A 16656-nucleotide genomic window follows, 5' to 3' on the forward strand; every position below is an offset into this window, starting at 1 on the left:
GGTCTGTCAGGCTCTGGTTATGGGGCATTATTGACCCAGGATTTATAAATATTTAATGCACACATTAAGATCATGGTGGAGGGTGGCCATTAGAGTTCTCCAATAAAGAGGCTCTCACGATGATTGAGTGGTGTGGCAGAGCTCGGGGGCTGCTCGTCGGGTACAGTGAAACTTGCTGAGACGATAAACTGTACCTCCAGCCTGCCTGCCAGGCTTCAGAGCTCTTAAACCTGGCAACAACTGAGCAAACTTGTCATTTTTTTATTGTACTTTTACCCTCAGAATATTATATCGTCTTTTTTTTTCTCTCTCTCTCTCTCAGTGTCTGTTTTTGTTGTTTCCGCGACGAGAGACAGTTTCCTTGGTTTCATTTGCTGCCGCAGTTAGGACTAAAATAAACTGCGGTTTGTCATTGAATAATGGCGAGGAAAGAGCAGTAAGCAAAGGCGAGAGAGCCGAACCCGTGTATGTGCATCTGAACAGATAATACAATGTCAGGAAGCAGATGTGTGGCTATTGTTATCAGACACATTGGATTATCGAGGGAATGATTTCAAGCACGAGGCGATTGCAGCTGAAAATTAAATCGCTCTTTTGAGTGTATCTGTCCTTTGCGCTATCAGCGACTCGCCGACTATCTCCCGCGCCGCGAGATCCGTGCATGCCGGCTGACATAATAAGCTGTGATATGTTGATTGCCACTCGGATCGGCTGCCGTTTAATTGTGCATTAAAGGCAGAGGTGGCCTCGGACAATGTTGCCTTGATGAGAAATTGACATTTTGTGACCTGCTCAGGATGCCAGATAAGATGCTCAGTTGTTTTTAAGGGGAACCACTATTCTTCCCTCAAACACTTCTCTCCTTCGGTTTGACCCACTTGATGAGTATAGATTTCACTGTGGCCCCCCTTTCAGCGCTCAAACTATAAGAGGTTCAAAACGATACCAGCCCTTATAGACAAAGGATAACCTTGCTCTTTCAATGTATTGATTCCTTATTAACTAGGTGGCTTAATGCAATAAAATGAGGGATTTGAATGAGCCCCATTTGGGGTGCTTTGAATAAAACGCTGGCAATGTTTATGAATGACTGCAATGACGCTTTGAAGCGCCACAGATATGCTGATACAGAGACCGGGAGGAATATGCAACAGTGTCAGAGTGCTTTGTTGAAATAATGTGAGTGAAGAGCAGTTTTCATCTTTTATGGATGTTACACGTTTCCACAGGTTATCAAACAATTATCTCTATGGCAAAGTCATGGCAAACACGACAACTTACAGGCGAATCACAGGTTTGTCCTCCCAAGTTTCTACCTTCTCTGTCCTGCTCGTCAGTTTGTCTGCCGGCCAAACTGCACTGGAAACTGAAGAAGTCCACAGTTGATGAGCTAGTGTGTTTTTACTGAAAATTTTAATAAAACATCACTTATTCATTTCTGTTTCCATTCCAAATGTTGACATTTTTAAATTTTCTTCCCTGTAAACACATGTAAGCTATGTGGCAGAGTCATAAGTGGTGAGTAAAAATGACTTCTATACATTCTACAAAACAGAAAAAAAGTACAACCACAAATGGAGTGTTTTTTTTATCTCCAAGGTTGTCCCTCATGCACATTAGTCTCTATTGGATCTTAACAACTATCATATGGGTCACAAACAATTTATTTGACAATACAACCAACAAAGTTTTCTCCAAAATGGTCTGTATAGATAATTTAAAATCAATATAAAAATAAACAATGAAGTTTGACTTCCCCTTTAAAAAAATGGACAGAGAGTCTTGACGGAGTAACACAAATTTTTTGAGGATACACGTGAAATATATGCACATTGCATTTCATCAAATACAAAAAGAAAACAAATGAAGGCAACAGTTCTTGGCTGAATTATCTGTGCTGCATCACTATATTAAGGGCATGACGATTAATACATACATAATGAAAAGCAATATACAAAATTTCAGAGATAAATACATTATTTATAGTTGATATGTTACAAAATTTCCCTCAGTGAGCGCAAGTGTGTGTTGGAACAGAAATATGACAATGAATTACTACACTCCTACATTCTCGATGGATTTTAATTTTTGTTTTTCAAATGTTTTTTTGTCGATCTAAAAGAACATGAAAAAGACAGATGTATAAATATTTAGCACAAGTTTGGCAATATCACAATAGTCTACAATTTTTAACCACATATAAAACACATAAGGGAGTTGGAGCTAGAAGGGGGAGACTGCTCCTCATCAACAAGAAACAGACTTCACAGTAGCCTAGGAATGCATTAATATACAGTGCTAGCAAAAAAGTTGAAAAACATGGCAAAACACACTTGCTTAAAAGGAAGCTCTAGACATGGAAGTACATCATATTCATCAACAGAGCAGTGTTTTGTACACGTCAGTGTGCTTGTTGAATCAAAGTGGATTTTTTTTTTTTTTACTTTTGAAGATGATTTCTAGCTACAATAAATTACAAAATTTAAGTTAAAATGCAGGAATGAAACATGACACATCCTTACCCGCCCAGGCCCCACCCCGTTTTTTCTTCTTTTTTTTTTTTACTCGCATTTGTTGTACTTTTATGATCAATTTTTCTACATTATATATCTCATATATTTTTCCAGTTGTAATTCAAACTGTCTTGGCCCCTGTGAATTTTTCCTCACACGTAAAAATACAAAAAAGTCACATTATAAAGACACACAACTGCTGTGAATCTATTAAAAGAGAGTTGAAACAGAAAAAAAGGGAAAAACAAAAACAATTTCTGAGGCAAACAAGTCCATTGGCAAATGTACTGTACATCAGTGTTTTTACTTTACAACCAGATGGTGAGTCCACAGAGTCCCTTCCAGTATTGAATGTGTTGGATGATTGGACAGATCCGAGGCCGAGGCGCGACCCGACAGGTATACAAAATAAACCCTTCTTCATCCCGCGTCCTCTTCAAGGGTGATAAAATTGAGGGGAGGGGGGGGGGGGGGGAATACAGACGACAAAAAAAAAAAGCATCCCACAGAAAAAGTATTGTTCCTTGTGAAATCCTTTAGTTCTGTAGGTGGGGTGAAAGTCATTTAAAAGAAACCAAAAAATTCTTCTCTTTTTTTTTTGTTCTTCATCTTTAAAAAAAAAACAGAACGAGCGGTTGACTATACATTACACCAGCGTTTTTGTGGTGTGTTCAGAGGACAGGGGCGGGGGGGGGGGGGGGGGGGGGGGGGGGGGTTGTCCTCTGAAGTGGTAGACTGGTGCTTGAGATGATGAAAGTGCATTTACATTGGAGGGACAACCAGGCCGGACATGGCTGCGGAGAAAGAGAGAAAGAGAAGCAACGTTAACTTATTGGGCTTAAAAGCAAGGTTTGGATAATAATTTGAAAATTTTACTGCATGCATGGATGTGCTGTTGCATGTGTGTGTGTGTGTGTGTGTGTGTGTGTGTGTGTGTGTGTGTGTGTGTGTGTGTGTGTGTGTGTGTGTTGGTGTGTGTGTGTGTGGCTATGTGTGTGCAAGTCCAGCCATCTGACAGTGCACCAAGTGCGTGAATGCATGCCTTAATGTGGCTGTTTGCGTATGTGCCTGTGAGTGTTTGCCGTGTCCACCAGCCTGCTGCTGCACATCCTCCCTAACAGGCAGAGTTTGAAAACCTCCCTCCTGCTCTGACATTTCAGCCCCCAGCACGCCACTCTTGCCATGTGTGATATTTCTCCTGGCGTTGGGGTAATGGCAAACAGTGGCCCAGACTCCCTGGAGATGCGGCCGTGGTGACGGCAGAGCAACAACACGGTCACTTCCCACAATGCCACAATGCTACAGCACTAGGCGCTCCTCAGATTCCTCCTCTCGCTGCCTGTTCCTCCCCTCGTCTCTCCTCATCCTCCGCTCTCCCAGCACTACACAGCGCATTAGTCCCACACTTTCCCTTTCCCTAAGACGTGTCATTATCCGAGAGAGATTAGGCGAGATCAAAAGGTAGCTTCCCTTATTTTACCAGGACCATCTGCTTCGGATATCATTAGCAACTGTACCTCACCCCGAGAGTTTATATATTCAGTATTTTCACACGTTTTAACAATTAGGCGACTAGTGAAGTGCTGGGATGATATATTATTATATTGCTCTGAGTATATTTGTAGAGTCATGGTTGAAATGCTTTTAAGTTTGCCAGCGCAGATGATGGCAAAGGCATTGCTCATTAATTTCTGCACAACATGTATTAATAAGTATGAACGTGTAGCAAGATGAACTTTAATTTCCCACTTCATTAAGCCCAATGTTATTAATCTTGGGGCACACACTACGGCTAAGCTTGTTTTCAAAGCAATCATGTTGGTCATGACACATGCACAAAACCTAATAAACATAATTACTAAAACAATTCTGGGAAGGTCTTTTCCTGCGACATCAGAGATCATTTGTACGAAAGGGCAACAAGGATGCATGTGTGTTTGCACAGATGTGAGACCAGGCTTGCAGTGCTGTATTTGTGTGTGTGTGTGTGTGTGTGTGTGTGTGTGTGTGTGTGTGTGTGTGTGTGTGTGTGTGTGTGTTGTGTGAAGACATGCTCTGTATGTGGTGCAGTGTGTGTGTGTGTGTGTGTGTGTGAGTGTGAAGTGAAAGGTGTAAATTGGCCTGTCAAAATGCATATATTTGTAATGATTAATCCCTCACCAAACCGGACAGAGGCCTGAGCAGCGGTATCTGACCAGTAGTCCGTGGGGAAGGGATGAGGGGGTGAGGGGGGCTCACCTTGCAGTCCGTTGCCGTTGGCGCTGGTGCAGGAGGGGGGTGGGGAGGCCTGGGGTCGGACCACAGGGGCGAAGGCGCTCTTTTGTTTAACTGCGGAGACGACAGGGGAGGGAAGAGAGAAGGAGGGAGGGAGAGAGTGAGAACGTGCTGTGAGTATGGTGCTCAGGAGGGAGAGGGCAGTTAAGGTAAGGCTGGGATAGTATTTCTGTCAGATGGGGGGGGGGATACACGATCAGTACTCACAGGCCCCTACCGTCAACATCTTGTCCGGTTCAACAAATACAGGTGGCACACGTTGAAATACACATAAAAACGAATACAACTTCCATCCCGGGCTACATGCGTGTCCTCCGAAGTACTAAAAACCCAACAAGCCCCGGCGAATGAATAGTAATATATTATCTCCATCAATAACGTTATAACTCTGTCACAAGTGATTCATAGAAGTGAAAACGAATGTGTGGAGCTGGAATTAAATCAGCAGCAGCTTAGTGCTACTACAGCGTGTGATAGTGGCAAGCTACTCACTTCCATATGGGGAGTTGGCAGAGGATCCGTTGAGGAACCCAGGGGAGCTTGGCACTCCCAGGTTCATACCGGCATTGCCGTAGCCATTCATGCTGTTGCTGACGGTGTTGTAGCTCGACTGCTGCGGGGTGCTGCTGGAGATGTAGCCCCGGGGGGACACGCTGCTGGTGTTCCGGCTGTAGCCCACTGAATAACACGGAAGAAAAGATGGAGAGGGAAACTCATTCATACCATTCTCTCTGCACAGTGTTTACCAGAGAAATATTCAGTAAATGATCATGGACATTTTACTGCTGCAAATCGGGACATTTTCCAATCGGCACATGATACCAGTTTAATAATAAAAGATTTTGGCACTTAATTGGACCCTTAAACTCCCTATATTGCCAATGAGGATGGGGGCTAATGTTCAAAAACAATATTTCAATCTTTTTCTCTTTTTTTCCCATTTTAATGAGTGAAATTTAACTATTTCTCATTTTGCTTCAAACCCCCTGAAGGAACCCCCGCAGGTCCCTGGACCCCACTTTTGAGAACCACTGAGTTATGGAGCCATATACCTCTAAAATCACATACCTTGGTCGTTCCCTTGTGACTCAGACACATTGACTGCTAGCTGGCTGCTGAAGGAGTTGACTCCCATCATGCCGTGGGAGGCTGTGTTAGCGAGCGAGGGGATCTGGTTGTGGTTGCGAGGAACGCTGTACAGGGCCTCGGCGATGTCAGCTGCCCTCTTCAGAATGATCTCCTGAGGTGCAAGAAGAGAAAAGCAGAGGTTTTGTTATTTATGTTTCTTTGCTTTGATGCATGGTTCATGGCTATATGGTTAACTCACAGCGCACGTAGCCTGCATTGTTCCAGATATAGTGGTGAAAAGACCCTTTGGTGATGGTATCAGTGAATTTTCAATGGTTTCTTGTTTAGCAGAGGTGTACGTTGCACGGAGCAGCAGCTGTGTGGACACATACCTGATTGTTGTGGGGCATTCCATACAGGGCTTCAACAAGATCGGCCGCCCTCTTCAGTAACACCTCCTGATGAGCAAAACAGGGAGAGTAAATGTTAAGACCCGACCGCATTACGTTTGTGACCCCAGTTGTTGTTACGGTAACAAACAAATATCAAAACAACATTACACAGCAGGGCCGCGGCGATATTCCGAAATGTTTATAAATTCAACCGCCTGAATGAGAAGCCACCCGGATTTTAGAGGCTGCATTTTTACAGCGGCACCACTTTGCTCCTTCCAACCATGCAGAGCAGTGAATAATGTTCCCTATCTTAATTAAACTGGCATAGTCCTTTAAAAACAACACCTCACCCCTGATTCTAGGCTTCACGTTTGCTCCGGAGTTCAGCGCCGAGTCCCCCTCTCTTCAGAACAATAAAGTGAATTAGCTCTGGGTTAATCTAGTTCTGTTGTAATGACATTAAGGAATTTTTCAATTAACCTCTTTGACTGGATGTTGCAAAGGACTTCACAAATGACTTCCCATCCAGCAAGAGCTGGGTGCTTGTGCCTTGGGGACACGGATGCTCAGGATGTGGTCTTATCCATGTCTGCATGCTTGCCCCCGCTTGACAATGCGGATTAGCTGTGTTGCTTTGGCTCTTAACACTGAAAATGAGTTGGCCCCAGATCCTGTTCCCCCCACTCTGTTTCAGGCTCTCGGCTAGGTGGGGTTTGGCCCGTTTGTGTGTCTTTATCTGCTCTTTGAATTCAGCACTTACAATTAAATCCCTCTCAAGCAAGCAGACTGCTCTCTTTGTTTTCTATAATACAGAAGGCAATATGCTCTATGAAAACCCTCTCTTCCTTTTAGAGTGCATTTAATCTGACAAAGGCAAGTTGCAGACATGGCTTTTGCGTGTGTTTTTTAAAATGCTTGCTTGTCACCTGCTGTAGAGCAGAGATTTGTCGACTGTGCTGTTAGAACCCTGGTTAAAAGCAATGCAAATCTGTCACCAGAAACATCTCAGATGGCGCTTGTTTTCTTCCCACATTCGCTATGTTTTCTTTTGCGGGCCTCGGTAATTTGTCTGAAGTGTTCCATCACTTGGCAATAGCAGTGTGGGATTAAGACGGCAGCTGCCGTAAATGAATGTAAACACAGCCTTCGCGCCTTCAAACAGCGGCCTCCAAGACTTGGCCTGCATTTCCAAGGCACGGCGTATGTAGTGTGTACGGAGCGTGTGTATGGGCCCTTTCATCCTGAGGAGCATATCTACCACAGCCCTTGATTTATCAAGATGAATCACTGTAGAAGCCACTTCCAGCGTATGCCATGCTCTCTTATAGAAACATATCGCTTAATCCACCCCACGTTACCGGATGGGTGGCTCTTAGAATGGGCATTTACCTCTGAAATTGGTGTGTATGCTCAACGTTGCATGCATCTAGTTTGCATACAAATAAAGAATTATGGTTGTCGTGAGGCAGGTAGACTAAATGAGAGGACCAGCTGTCTTGATGTGTTCTCATCAGGCAGAACAGATTTCTCTCTCTCTTGCTGAGTGAGATAAAGTGGTTTTCTTTCTTTTTGTCTGCAGTTAATAATTACCAATAATCTATTCTATCATATTTCAAGATCTCCTACATGGCTCTCAATTTTAAACAACAATTAAAGCAATTAAGACTGTCGCATTCGCAAGCCATGTTTCATTCTCTTTAAAACGTCCTCTCCCTCCTTGTCCATATGGTACTTTGCAGCAGTGACATAAGGACAGCTTGGAAAAAGGAGGAGAGAAAACGATATTGCCTCTCATCCTTAATCTGTCGTTTACCGCGTGGTGTCTTAACTAACCAAGCTGACTCGCAGGGCTATGCTTAAGTGGCAACCTAGTCATATCCGAGGATGATGAGAAGTGCTGCACCCAATCAAGGAAGAAGTTTGTTTTCTTCTGACGAAATGCTTTCATGCGTATCAGCTCATGCTGTGAATACGATTAACACGGAATAGTGTTCTGAGGGCATTTCCATGTAAATCTCAATACTACTCTAGCATAAGTGTAATTGGCTTTCTTGTCATGGAGACATATCAGAACGCACCATGTTAAATTGAAACAATTAAAGGCCTCAAATGATTTCTGTTGTTCTGTGACAAATGCGTGACAGATTTTCTGCTATTGTTTGGCTCGCTTTGCATAAAGGTCCCGTGTTCAACAACTGTTTAAACGGCGCCGCTCAGATGACAGATCACCTCAGATTTAGACGCCGTGTTACGTTATTGCAAACGGGGGGGGAGAGAAAAGAAAAGAAAAAAAAAACGTAACAAATGACGTGTTATGAAAAAATATCTAACAATAATACCGACGTGGCCTGACTGTGATTCTTCAAGCACTAGATTAACATGGATGTGGTATTTATATTATCACAGTTAATAAAAGAGGGCCTAGGTTATGTAGCTTGGAGTGCTAATGCCATTTTAAAACTGTAAGGCAATTACTCTGTTAGCTCTAGCCCGAGGTAATGAATGCATTTAGAAGCATAGGGCCATTAGATGAAGGTACTTCAAAGAGCACAGGAAGAGAGATTCATTTAAATACATGGGTAATTGCTTGACATGAACACATTTGTAATATTTTCTCCTTGTGGATTACACAAAGAATTGGAAAAGAATGGGCTTATGCTCATTTTGGGGGCCAAGAAAAGAATCCAAAGCAATCAGCTTAATAATAAAACAATATTGAGTTTCCACTTTTAATTTCATAATGAATCTAATTTGTTACAGAAGAGAGAAATTGAGTGTGATATAATGTGATATCCAGTCTATTTGTCCATTACTGCCAGAGGGCACAAAATGGTATTATAAATTGTCTTTTTTATATTATGAATAGAAAATTGTTTTATAACAAGATCTTAAAAAGGAGGGTGAATTCCAAAGTCTCTCTTCACTTAACGCGATGCCCGCAAACCAATCTCCCTTCTCATCACTTGACTGCTCACACTTATTACTTTCATATTCACCCTGGACTTTGCATTGAATTTTTATATCTCCACTCCTCCCACAGGGTCAGACTGTCATCTGCGATGTTGTCTTAGAATTACGAGGTAAACTTCAATCAGAGGCAGCTTCCCCCCTTTTTTTCTCTGTGTAGCAACAATATTAGCGTGCATCCCTTGCTATCCATGAGCACTCCCATATTGGCTTTCTGTCTCCTCACAATTACCACGTGTCTTACTGGTCCCAGGGAGAAGGCTGGTGGAAATCAATAGCGCAGTAATATTATCAACTGAAGGGTGAAGTCAGGGGGGGGGGGGGGCAGAGGCGGTGAGTGGGCCTGGTGTCGATTTGCCTTTCCGCTAATGCACACCGCGCGTCCTCCAGCTTTATCTTCTTTTTATAGAGTCTCCCTACCTCACCTGCACCCTGTAATGGCTGTTCTCTATATGCTGTTTTCTGTTCTCATTCCAAATGTACATGCCAGCCGCTGCACGCCGCGGGCTGTTTTATTGGGAATGTGCTTTTGACCCCGAGAGCTGACCCTCAGATGGCAAGCTTAACAATGACGAATCACTTGGTGGGATCATTTACATGCCCCCTGAACCCCATATTTGGGTCCATTAGAGAGCAAATCAAATATTTATGTTGTTTATTGGAAGTGCAGGGTTTCATCTCACTCTGTGATTGTTTCATGCAAAGGCTGGGAGACCGTGCTATATTAAGTATACGCACACCCAGGAAACTAATCTTGGGTTCGGTGTCAAAATCTGTCTCGCAGCCAACGCCGCTGCGTACCCGAGGAAAAAAAAGTCGGGGCTTTCTCTCGCAATAGAGCCGTGTTTAACATTGTTGTTCTCTTTGTTTCACAGATGTGGATTTTCCGCAAAGACGCTGTGACTTTATAACGTAGAAATAGTGCGCCTAGATTGACCAGTGATGCCCGCGGAGATAGAGGGAGTCATGTGGATATTAAAGGTAAGTGTACTCAGTTGAAATTAGAGTAACATTTCATGTCTGGGTGTTGTTTCCTGTCTCCACGGGGATTGAGTCTAATTGAAACACTTCATATACTGAACCAGGGACTAGCTGTGATGTTCCATTTCTCCACGTTGCCTTGGTCAAACATCTATAGCCACCACACAGTCTGTTCTTTATTAAATTGTCCATTGGACCTTAATGATATTGCTGTGTTGCATGCTGGGATTTAATAGATAAGGTCTTTAAAGGTTTTACAATATTATTAAAACTCCGAGGTGGCCGCCACTTTACTACATGCCGAGGGGTTCCGAACGCACTAATCAGTCATATTATTACACCTCACACATCTGGAATGTCACTCACCAAAATGGTTACTGGCAGGGTGGCAATTAGTGAAAACACACAGATAGATTTTATCAATAGGAAATGAAAAGAGCGAGGGAATCAAAGGGAATGATGAAAAGAGTCAAAGAATCAAAGAGTTTCTGCAGTGGAAGGAAATAATAATAATGGAAAAGAAGAAGAAGAAGAAAAAAAAAAAACCTGTGCACCTTATTTTCATGCTCCAGTCTTTCAATGTGGCAGCCTATTTGTGTGCCACACCAGTGTGTCTCAAACTGATGAGGCTTTCAACTCCTTCACCCAGGTTCAAAAGAAAACAATGAGAAAGCCAAAGCATAATAACATGCAGTCTTTGTCTATTAGCTGCAGTAAGACTAGGGGGTTTACGGCACAGGGTTCTGTAAACAAAAGATTAAACCAAATCGAGCTGCAGAAAATGAAAGGAAAACATGAGTGGGGTAATGAGGGCGCAGACGTCGTTTCTGACCAGATTACCATCTCCACAGACTACTGGAGAGGAAAACGCCTGATTGAGCTATTTTACCACACAGAGAGTTTACGCCTCTCCCTGCACACAATACCAATACCATTACCACGCCGGTTAGCGGGTAAGCCACATATGTGAAGCAAAGCTGTTACGGTTTGGGGTCACAGTGCTCCGTGTCGATGGTAATGTTTTGTGTATTTGTCACATTGAGAGTATTAAAGCCTCAGACAGCTCTGTCTCTCTCTCTTTCTTTTTTTTTTTCTTTCTTTCTCTCTCTCTGCTGCGGAGACAGTGTACCCACCTTTGGTAACCTCTCAGGATCGCCGGGGTGTCTGGGGATGACCTTCTGCAGCCTCTGGAAGCCGTAGTCGATGGTCGGCTCATTCAGGGCTGAAAGAAAGTGAAAGGAGGATGAGAATTGGAAACGTTTCCGGATTATTTTGGAAGAAACTAATTGAGAGATCTGACTTTGCAGGAGAGAAGTCATTTCTGGATGCCTCATTTCAAAGAATCCTCAGGGATGAGACAAGGTTTTATGAAACATCGGTGGCTCCGCGGGGGGGCAGGCGATAGAAAATGACACGGGATCCTCTGACACTTGTGTCACCAAGTGTTATTCCATTAACAGCCATGATGGCCTACATCGGTCTGAGAATCGTTTCACAGGGACCCTCCCCCTTTTTATCTGCTTGGGAATATTGACTAAAAGCAAACTACATAGCAGGGGTCTTTTAATCTAACAGAGCTTTAATAATCTGTGAAAGGCTGTCCACACATTGATCTAGTGTAGGTTGCTGTCATTTCACCCGTCTGCACCAACTGTACTGCAACACTGGGCCCGTGAAATACGGCAACAGATCCCATGCAGCCATTAATCTCTCCCACCCCTCAAATAGTAATCTGGGGCACGAGGCATATTGGGCGATGAATCAGAGGCACAAAGTAAATGAATCATAACCCAGACTTTGGTGAGAGCAGGGGCATTTTATGTCTGACAGTCCTAATGGGTAATTGAAGGCTTCCTTACAGCTCCGCCTGATTCTAAACAATCATGTGTACACTCATAGGCAGGACGAGGCGAGGGCGGGAGGGATGGAGGGAGGGCAGGGGAGAGACGGAGGGGAGGAGGAGAGAGCAGTGTAAAGGGGGAAGGAACGACTTAATAGAGAACATCACTTCTCAATGTAGATATCATTTTCAGGAGAGTAACTCCGCCGAGCAAGGCGCTTCATAAATCAATGGCTTTCTATGGAGACTAATAAGAGCTGCCTGCCTCTATTCATTGTTCAGCCTGTAATTTGGCCCATCACTCATTACTCAGCATGTAATTTCAGCATTAACACCGCACAGCTCGCTGAACCTGCTGAACACCAGAGAATGTGAAAGCAAGCGAACGCCCCCCCGCACGCGCACCCAGGCAGGGCCACTGAAGCACAAGCCGGGCAGTCGCAGCAGGAAAATGAACATTTACGTTTCTCAGTCTTTCTTTTGTTCCCTCTCATCTAAATACACACTCCGGCATGCTCACACACACACACACACACACTGTACCTACTCACGCATGCATGCAGCACACACACTGTACACGTGCACCACTTTTGCCAAAACCTGAATACAGTAATTGCCAGCTCGACCGTGATCAAATGGAGCAATTATGTGTTCAAGCATGGACAATGCAGGGTGCTAATCGATACTGAGGATCTAGCTCGCAAATACAGTGGTATCCAGCCCTGTTACTCCCAGCACACCTGAATACACACCACGCCACAACATACACTGCTGGAAATCTGATTTGACATGTCATCATGCGTCCCGAAACGACAAAAGGTCTGCTTCGGAATGTGGTGGGGTGGGGGGGGGGGGGACGCCATCTTCTCCTTAATAAAGGATTGATCTGCCGTATTGATCGTACATGACAAGGCTGTAGCGAGGAATTTGCCCCCTTTCTTTTGTTATTTCCACCTCCTTTCTTATCTATGCACTGTGGTAGACTCATACATGTGTACACACCGGAGCATGCATATCGGCGTCTGTGTGTGTAAGTGCACGTGCCCGGCTGCGAGAGTGTATGTGCATGTCAGCCCTGCCAGACCCCGCTGCTCAGTGTGATGTAAATTGTGTATGTGTAAAAAGCACTCCATAATCAGGCCATCCATCATCAGAGGCTGTCAGTGGGCTCTCTTAGGGTGATACATCACGCTCTCCTGTCCTCTGCCTCAGCTGGGGCCTACACAACCCGCCAGGCATGCTGGGAACACAGCCGGAGAGGCGTACAGTACAGGACGACACCGAGGTTGGGAGAGGTGCCGTGTTTGATGGGCCTCGCCAATGATAATGACGCTGAGAAATTATGATCAACGTGATTTGGAGGGTGGGATATCCCGTCGTCTTAAAAGTTTAGGGATTTAATTCATCAGTGTTTGTGAAGTTCATATGTTGTATTCAATGTTTGCATGTGGGAAATTAAATGCGACCACGTGAACAAATATGTTATTCCCACTCGAGCTGGGTTTTAAAACACGGCTCGGGGTTCTGCAGCCGCCGTCCAAGCGTCAGGCATGATCCCCACATGTCGACATGTCGCCGTCTCATCTATCATGGAGATGATCTTTGTAACAACCCCGGCGTAATGAAATTGGTGACACAGACCGCCATCTGCTATTGATTTCATGCAAATGCTTTTGACAGCTGATGGAGACTTGCATTAGCGCTAAACGGTGCTGTCAGTTGATGAGTTGACAGTTTTGTAGTCATAGCATGTACACTGGTGCAGACGGACACAGACAATGTCAATAATCCTGTAAGAGCCGCTGATGATATATACTGAGCACTTATATTCAATCTGGACAATAAATGCGTTATGTGTGTATTCATCGCATTGCTCCGCACATTTTTCCTCGCGAGCAAAGATTTTCTTTCACCCTCGGAGCTTTTACAAGAATCATTGGGACGACTCCTCTTACACCACACACAGTGACAGTCCCCCCCCCCCCGGCCCACCCACACCCACACACTTTTTTTATTTCACTCTCACCTCCTCGCCCCGTGTCTTTTTTAATCTTTGCCACATCATTATGTCCCAACTTCACACTCTGTCGTAAACTTTACTCTCCTCTAAAGATGTAACGGGCAAATCCAGCTCTGCGATGCACTTGCACGCCAAAATTAGTTTGGCCCTCTCCTCGTCCTCCCGACACAATACGGTGAAAGGGAGAGAGGGAGAGAGGGGAGGGGGGAGTGAGGGTGTGGAGGGAGTGTACACCCCCCCCCTCTCCCCTCACATTACCCCTCCTGTAAGGGTTCTCAGACGCTGCATGGTAACATGAAACCCTCCACACACATCCCATAAATCCTGCGCAGGGTGGGGAGTCTAGCCGAGGGGAGGGAAGAGGGACAGGGGAAGGTGGAGTGAAGGGGGGTGGGGGGGGGTGGGGGGTGGGGGGGGGGTGGGGGGGGGGGGGGGTGACTGGGAGGAGGTATGATGGGGGTGGGGGGTCGCTGGCACGTTCCAGTCACGCCCGCTTCCCGGCCCGCGGCCAATCAATACCACTTTCCTGTTTTAGAGGCGGGTAATTATGAGGTGGAGAGATTGTGTGACCTCTCACCCCTGCTGCATTACTCGCCTGATATTAAGATAAATTGCCTGATTTTGGGTAAACATATGCTGCAATTCAAACTGTCAGCACTGGTTTGCTCAGGGATAATTTGTATTGATCTCCTGGCTTCTTCCCCATTTTGCTTACTGACCTCATGGATAATTAGAGAAAAAGAGACACAGGGAGGTAAGGCAGGGCTTGCATTTGAATACTTTGCAGGGGAGATGAAGAGCACATGCGAGGAGGGGGGGGAGCAGAGGGAACATTACGGACTAATAGAATTTTCATTTTCTCTCATCTTCTGCTCAGATTTAGACAGGTTACATGTTTTGTTCAATTACGTTATTATTATATCTCTTTCCCCCTGCTTGTGTTACATTCACAGAGACGTAATCGCCCATAGATTTGTTTCCGTGGTCTGATTTCCGAGATGATTAGAATTTAACAAAAGCGACGAGACAACAAAGTGGCAGCACATATGTTCCAGATTTAAACAGCAAAAGAATTGTTTCCACATATGAGCGGAATTAACACGATAGGTGACAAAGAAACAGACCTGCTGGAGAGTCGGACGCTTTTTTTTTTCCATGAAAGAATGAGGGGGGAAAAAAGATTTTATGAATATTTCAGTAATTTTCTCACTCTGGAGAGTGAATGATCATGTTTCAGAATATGAAGAAATGTAATGCATGCCTCGGTGTGCAGCTGTGACCGTATCACTTCCAATTTTGAATATCGCGCATGCGCTCGAGCGCTCGTGGCAGGGCTTCAGTGGAATTCCTCGACCTGGAATGTGCACTTCCCAGTCTTATTTTGATCTGATGCCTTAATCTGCCCGGCCTTTCATGCCCCTCACACATTTTCTGTGAGAGCCCCTTTAGCCGCCTCAGTCCAGCCACTTTACTTAAAATGTAGAGTGGATGGCGTGTACATGGCATCTGAGTGTGGTCTGTTGCTCCTTCTCCGTGTTCTCTAGAAATAGGACATGAGTAACCGCTCTACAGGAACAGTGTAACATGGCCGACGTTGGCAGCCAGAAGTGCTTACACGGCAATACACTGCTGTGTGCCCTGGGTCTATATGGAAGTGGATTGAACTCGTGTATTGACTTACAGTATCGGGGTATAAACATGGGGAAATGTTTGAGCAAAGCAGTAAATTTAAGGGAAATTGTTCCTTGTTAAGTCTATGAGGCTGAATGGAGGCTTGCACAGAGTACTAGCATTCCTGCCAGCCATTACAGCTTATTACGATAACTCTATCTTTCCAGGAGATAAAAACCTAGCCTTGTTGCCATTTGCCAGCTATTACTTTCGCTAATTATACTTAACTGCTTCGAGCTTATCTCCACTCCTCCTACACCATTGAGCAGTTATTTTTTTCTTCCCCCTTAACACAAATTAGAGGTGGAGTGGGAGTTGGAAAGGGGGAGACAGATAAACAGCACAGGCAGAAGTTCATTTAAGTGTTATTGCATTTGTGACTTGTCAAACAGTCTAACTGAAGCCTCCTAGGCACCTGCAGTCGGTTAGATGGATGCGGTTCAGAGCAGTATCAACACACGTAATGACCTCATCTGGCTGCTGCTCAGTACTGGAGACACAGAAAGAGCAAATCTCTGTCACCGCAAGGGGTTAAAACTGAAAACTGTGCAGACTGAAAGGTGAAATACTCGGAAGTCATGCTACAGCTGCGCAGTATGGAAATGTTCCAGTTGTTGCTGAGAGAATAGAAAACATGCATGCAGATGTAGAGACCATCTTTACAGGAGAAAAAAAAAAAACAAACCAAGCCAAATTGGAATTTTCACAGCAAACCCACGCAAAGCAAACCTCATCTGCTTCAACACTGACCATATCATCTCCATCCACTGCAGCCAGTTACCACTGAGTGATTCCATCTCCAGCAGTCTCAAGATGAACAGGAAATTAAAATTTGCAGTTAAGATAAATCAATGGAGACAGATCAATGATCATTGAAATTTCATGAACTTTGAGCCAATACAGATGGAAAAAAAAAAAATCGAGACA

The 16656-nt window shown here is 44.5% G+C and overlaps 1 protein-coding gene across 8 annotated transcripts in view; it reads right to left on the reverse strand.

The window, feature by feature from the left end:
- Positions 1–1391: 1391 nt before the first annotated feature.
- Positions 1392–16656, reverse strand: part of LOC117775111 (transcription factor COE3) — a 69098-nt gene continuing 53833 nt past the window's right edge. For 4 of the 8 annotated variants that reach the window (XM_034607970.1, XM_034607972.1, XM_034607969.1 and 1 more), the window contains exons 11-16: positions 11332–11420; positions 6248–6313; positions 5856–6027; positions 5280–5465; positions 4674–4841; positions 1392–3307 (exon numbers count right to left, since the gene is read on the reverse strand). In XM_034607970.1, the coding sequence (XP_034463861.1) occupies positions 3276–3307; positions 4674–4841; positions 5280–5465; positions 5856–6027; positions 6248–6313; positions 11332–11420 (713 nt within the window). In that variant the 3' untranslated portion in view covers positions 1392–3275. The remainder of the gene's footprint in view (positions 3308–4673; positions 4842–5279; positions 5466–5855; positions 6028–6247; positions 6314–11331; positions 11421–16656) is intronic. The other 4 variants (XM_034607974.1, XM_034607976.1, XM_034607975.1 and 1 more) reach the window with 2 other exon arrangements.

The sequence above is a fragment of the Hippoglossus hippoglossus genome, chromosome 15 (assembly GCF_009819705.1).
Source record: "Hippoglossus hippoglossus isolate fHipHip1 chromosome 15, fHipHip1.pri, whole genome shotgun sequence".
NCBI lineage: Eukaryota > Metazoa > Chordata > Actinopteri > Pleuronectiformes > Pleuronectidae > Hippoglossus > Hippoglossus hippoglossus.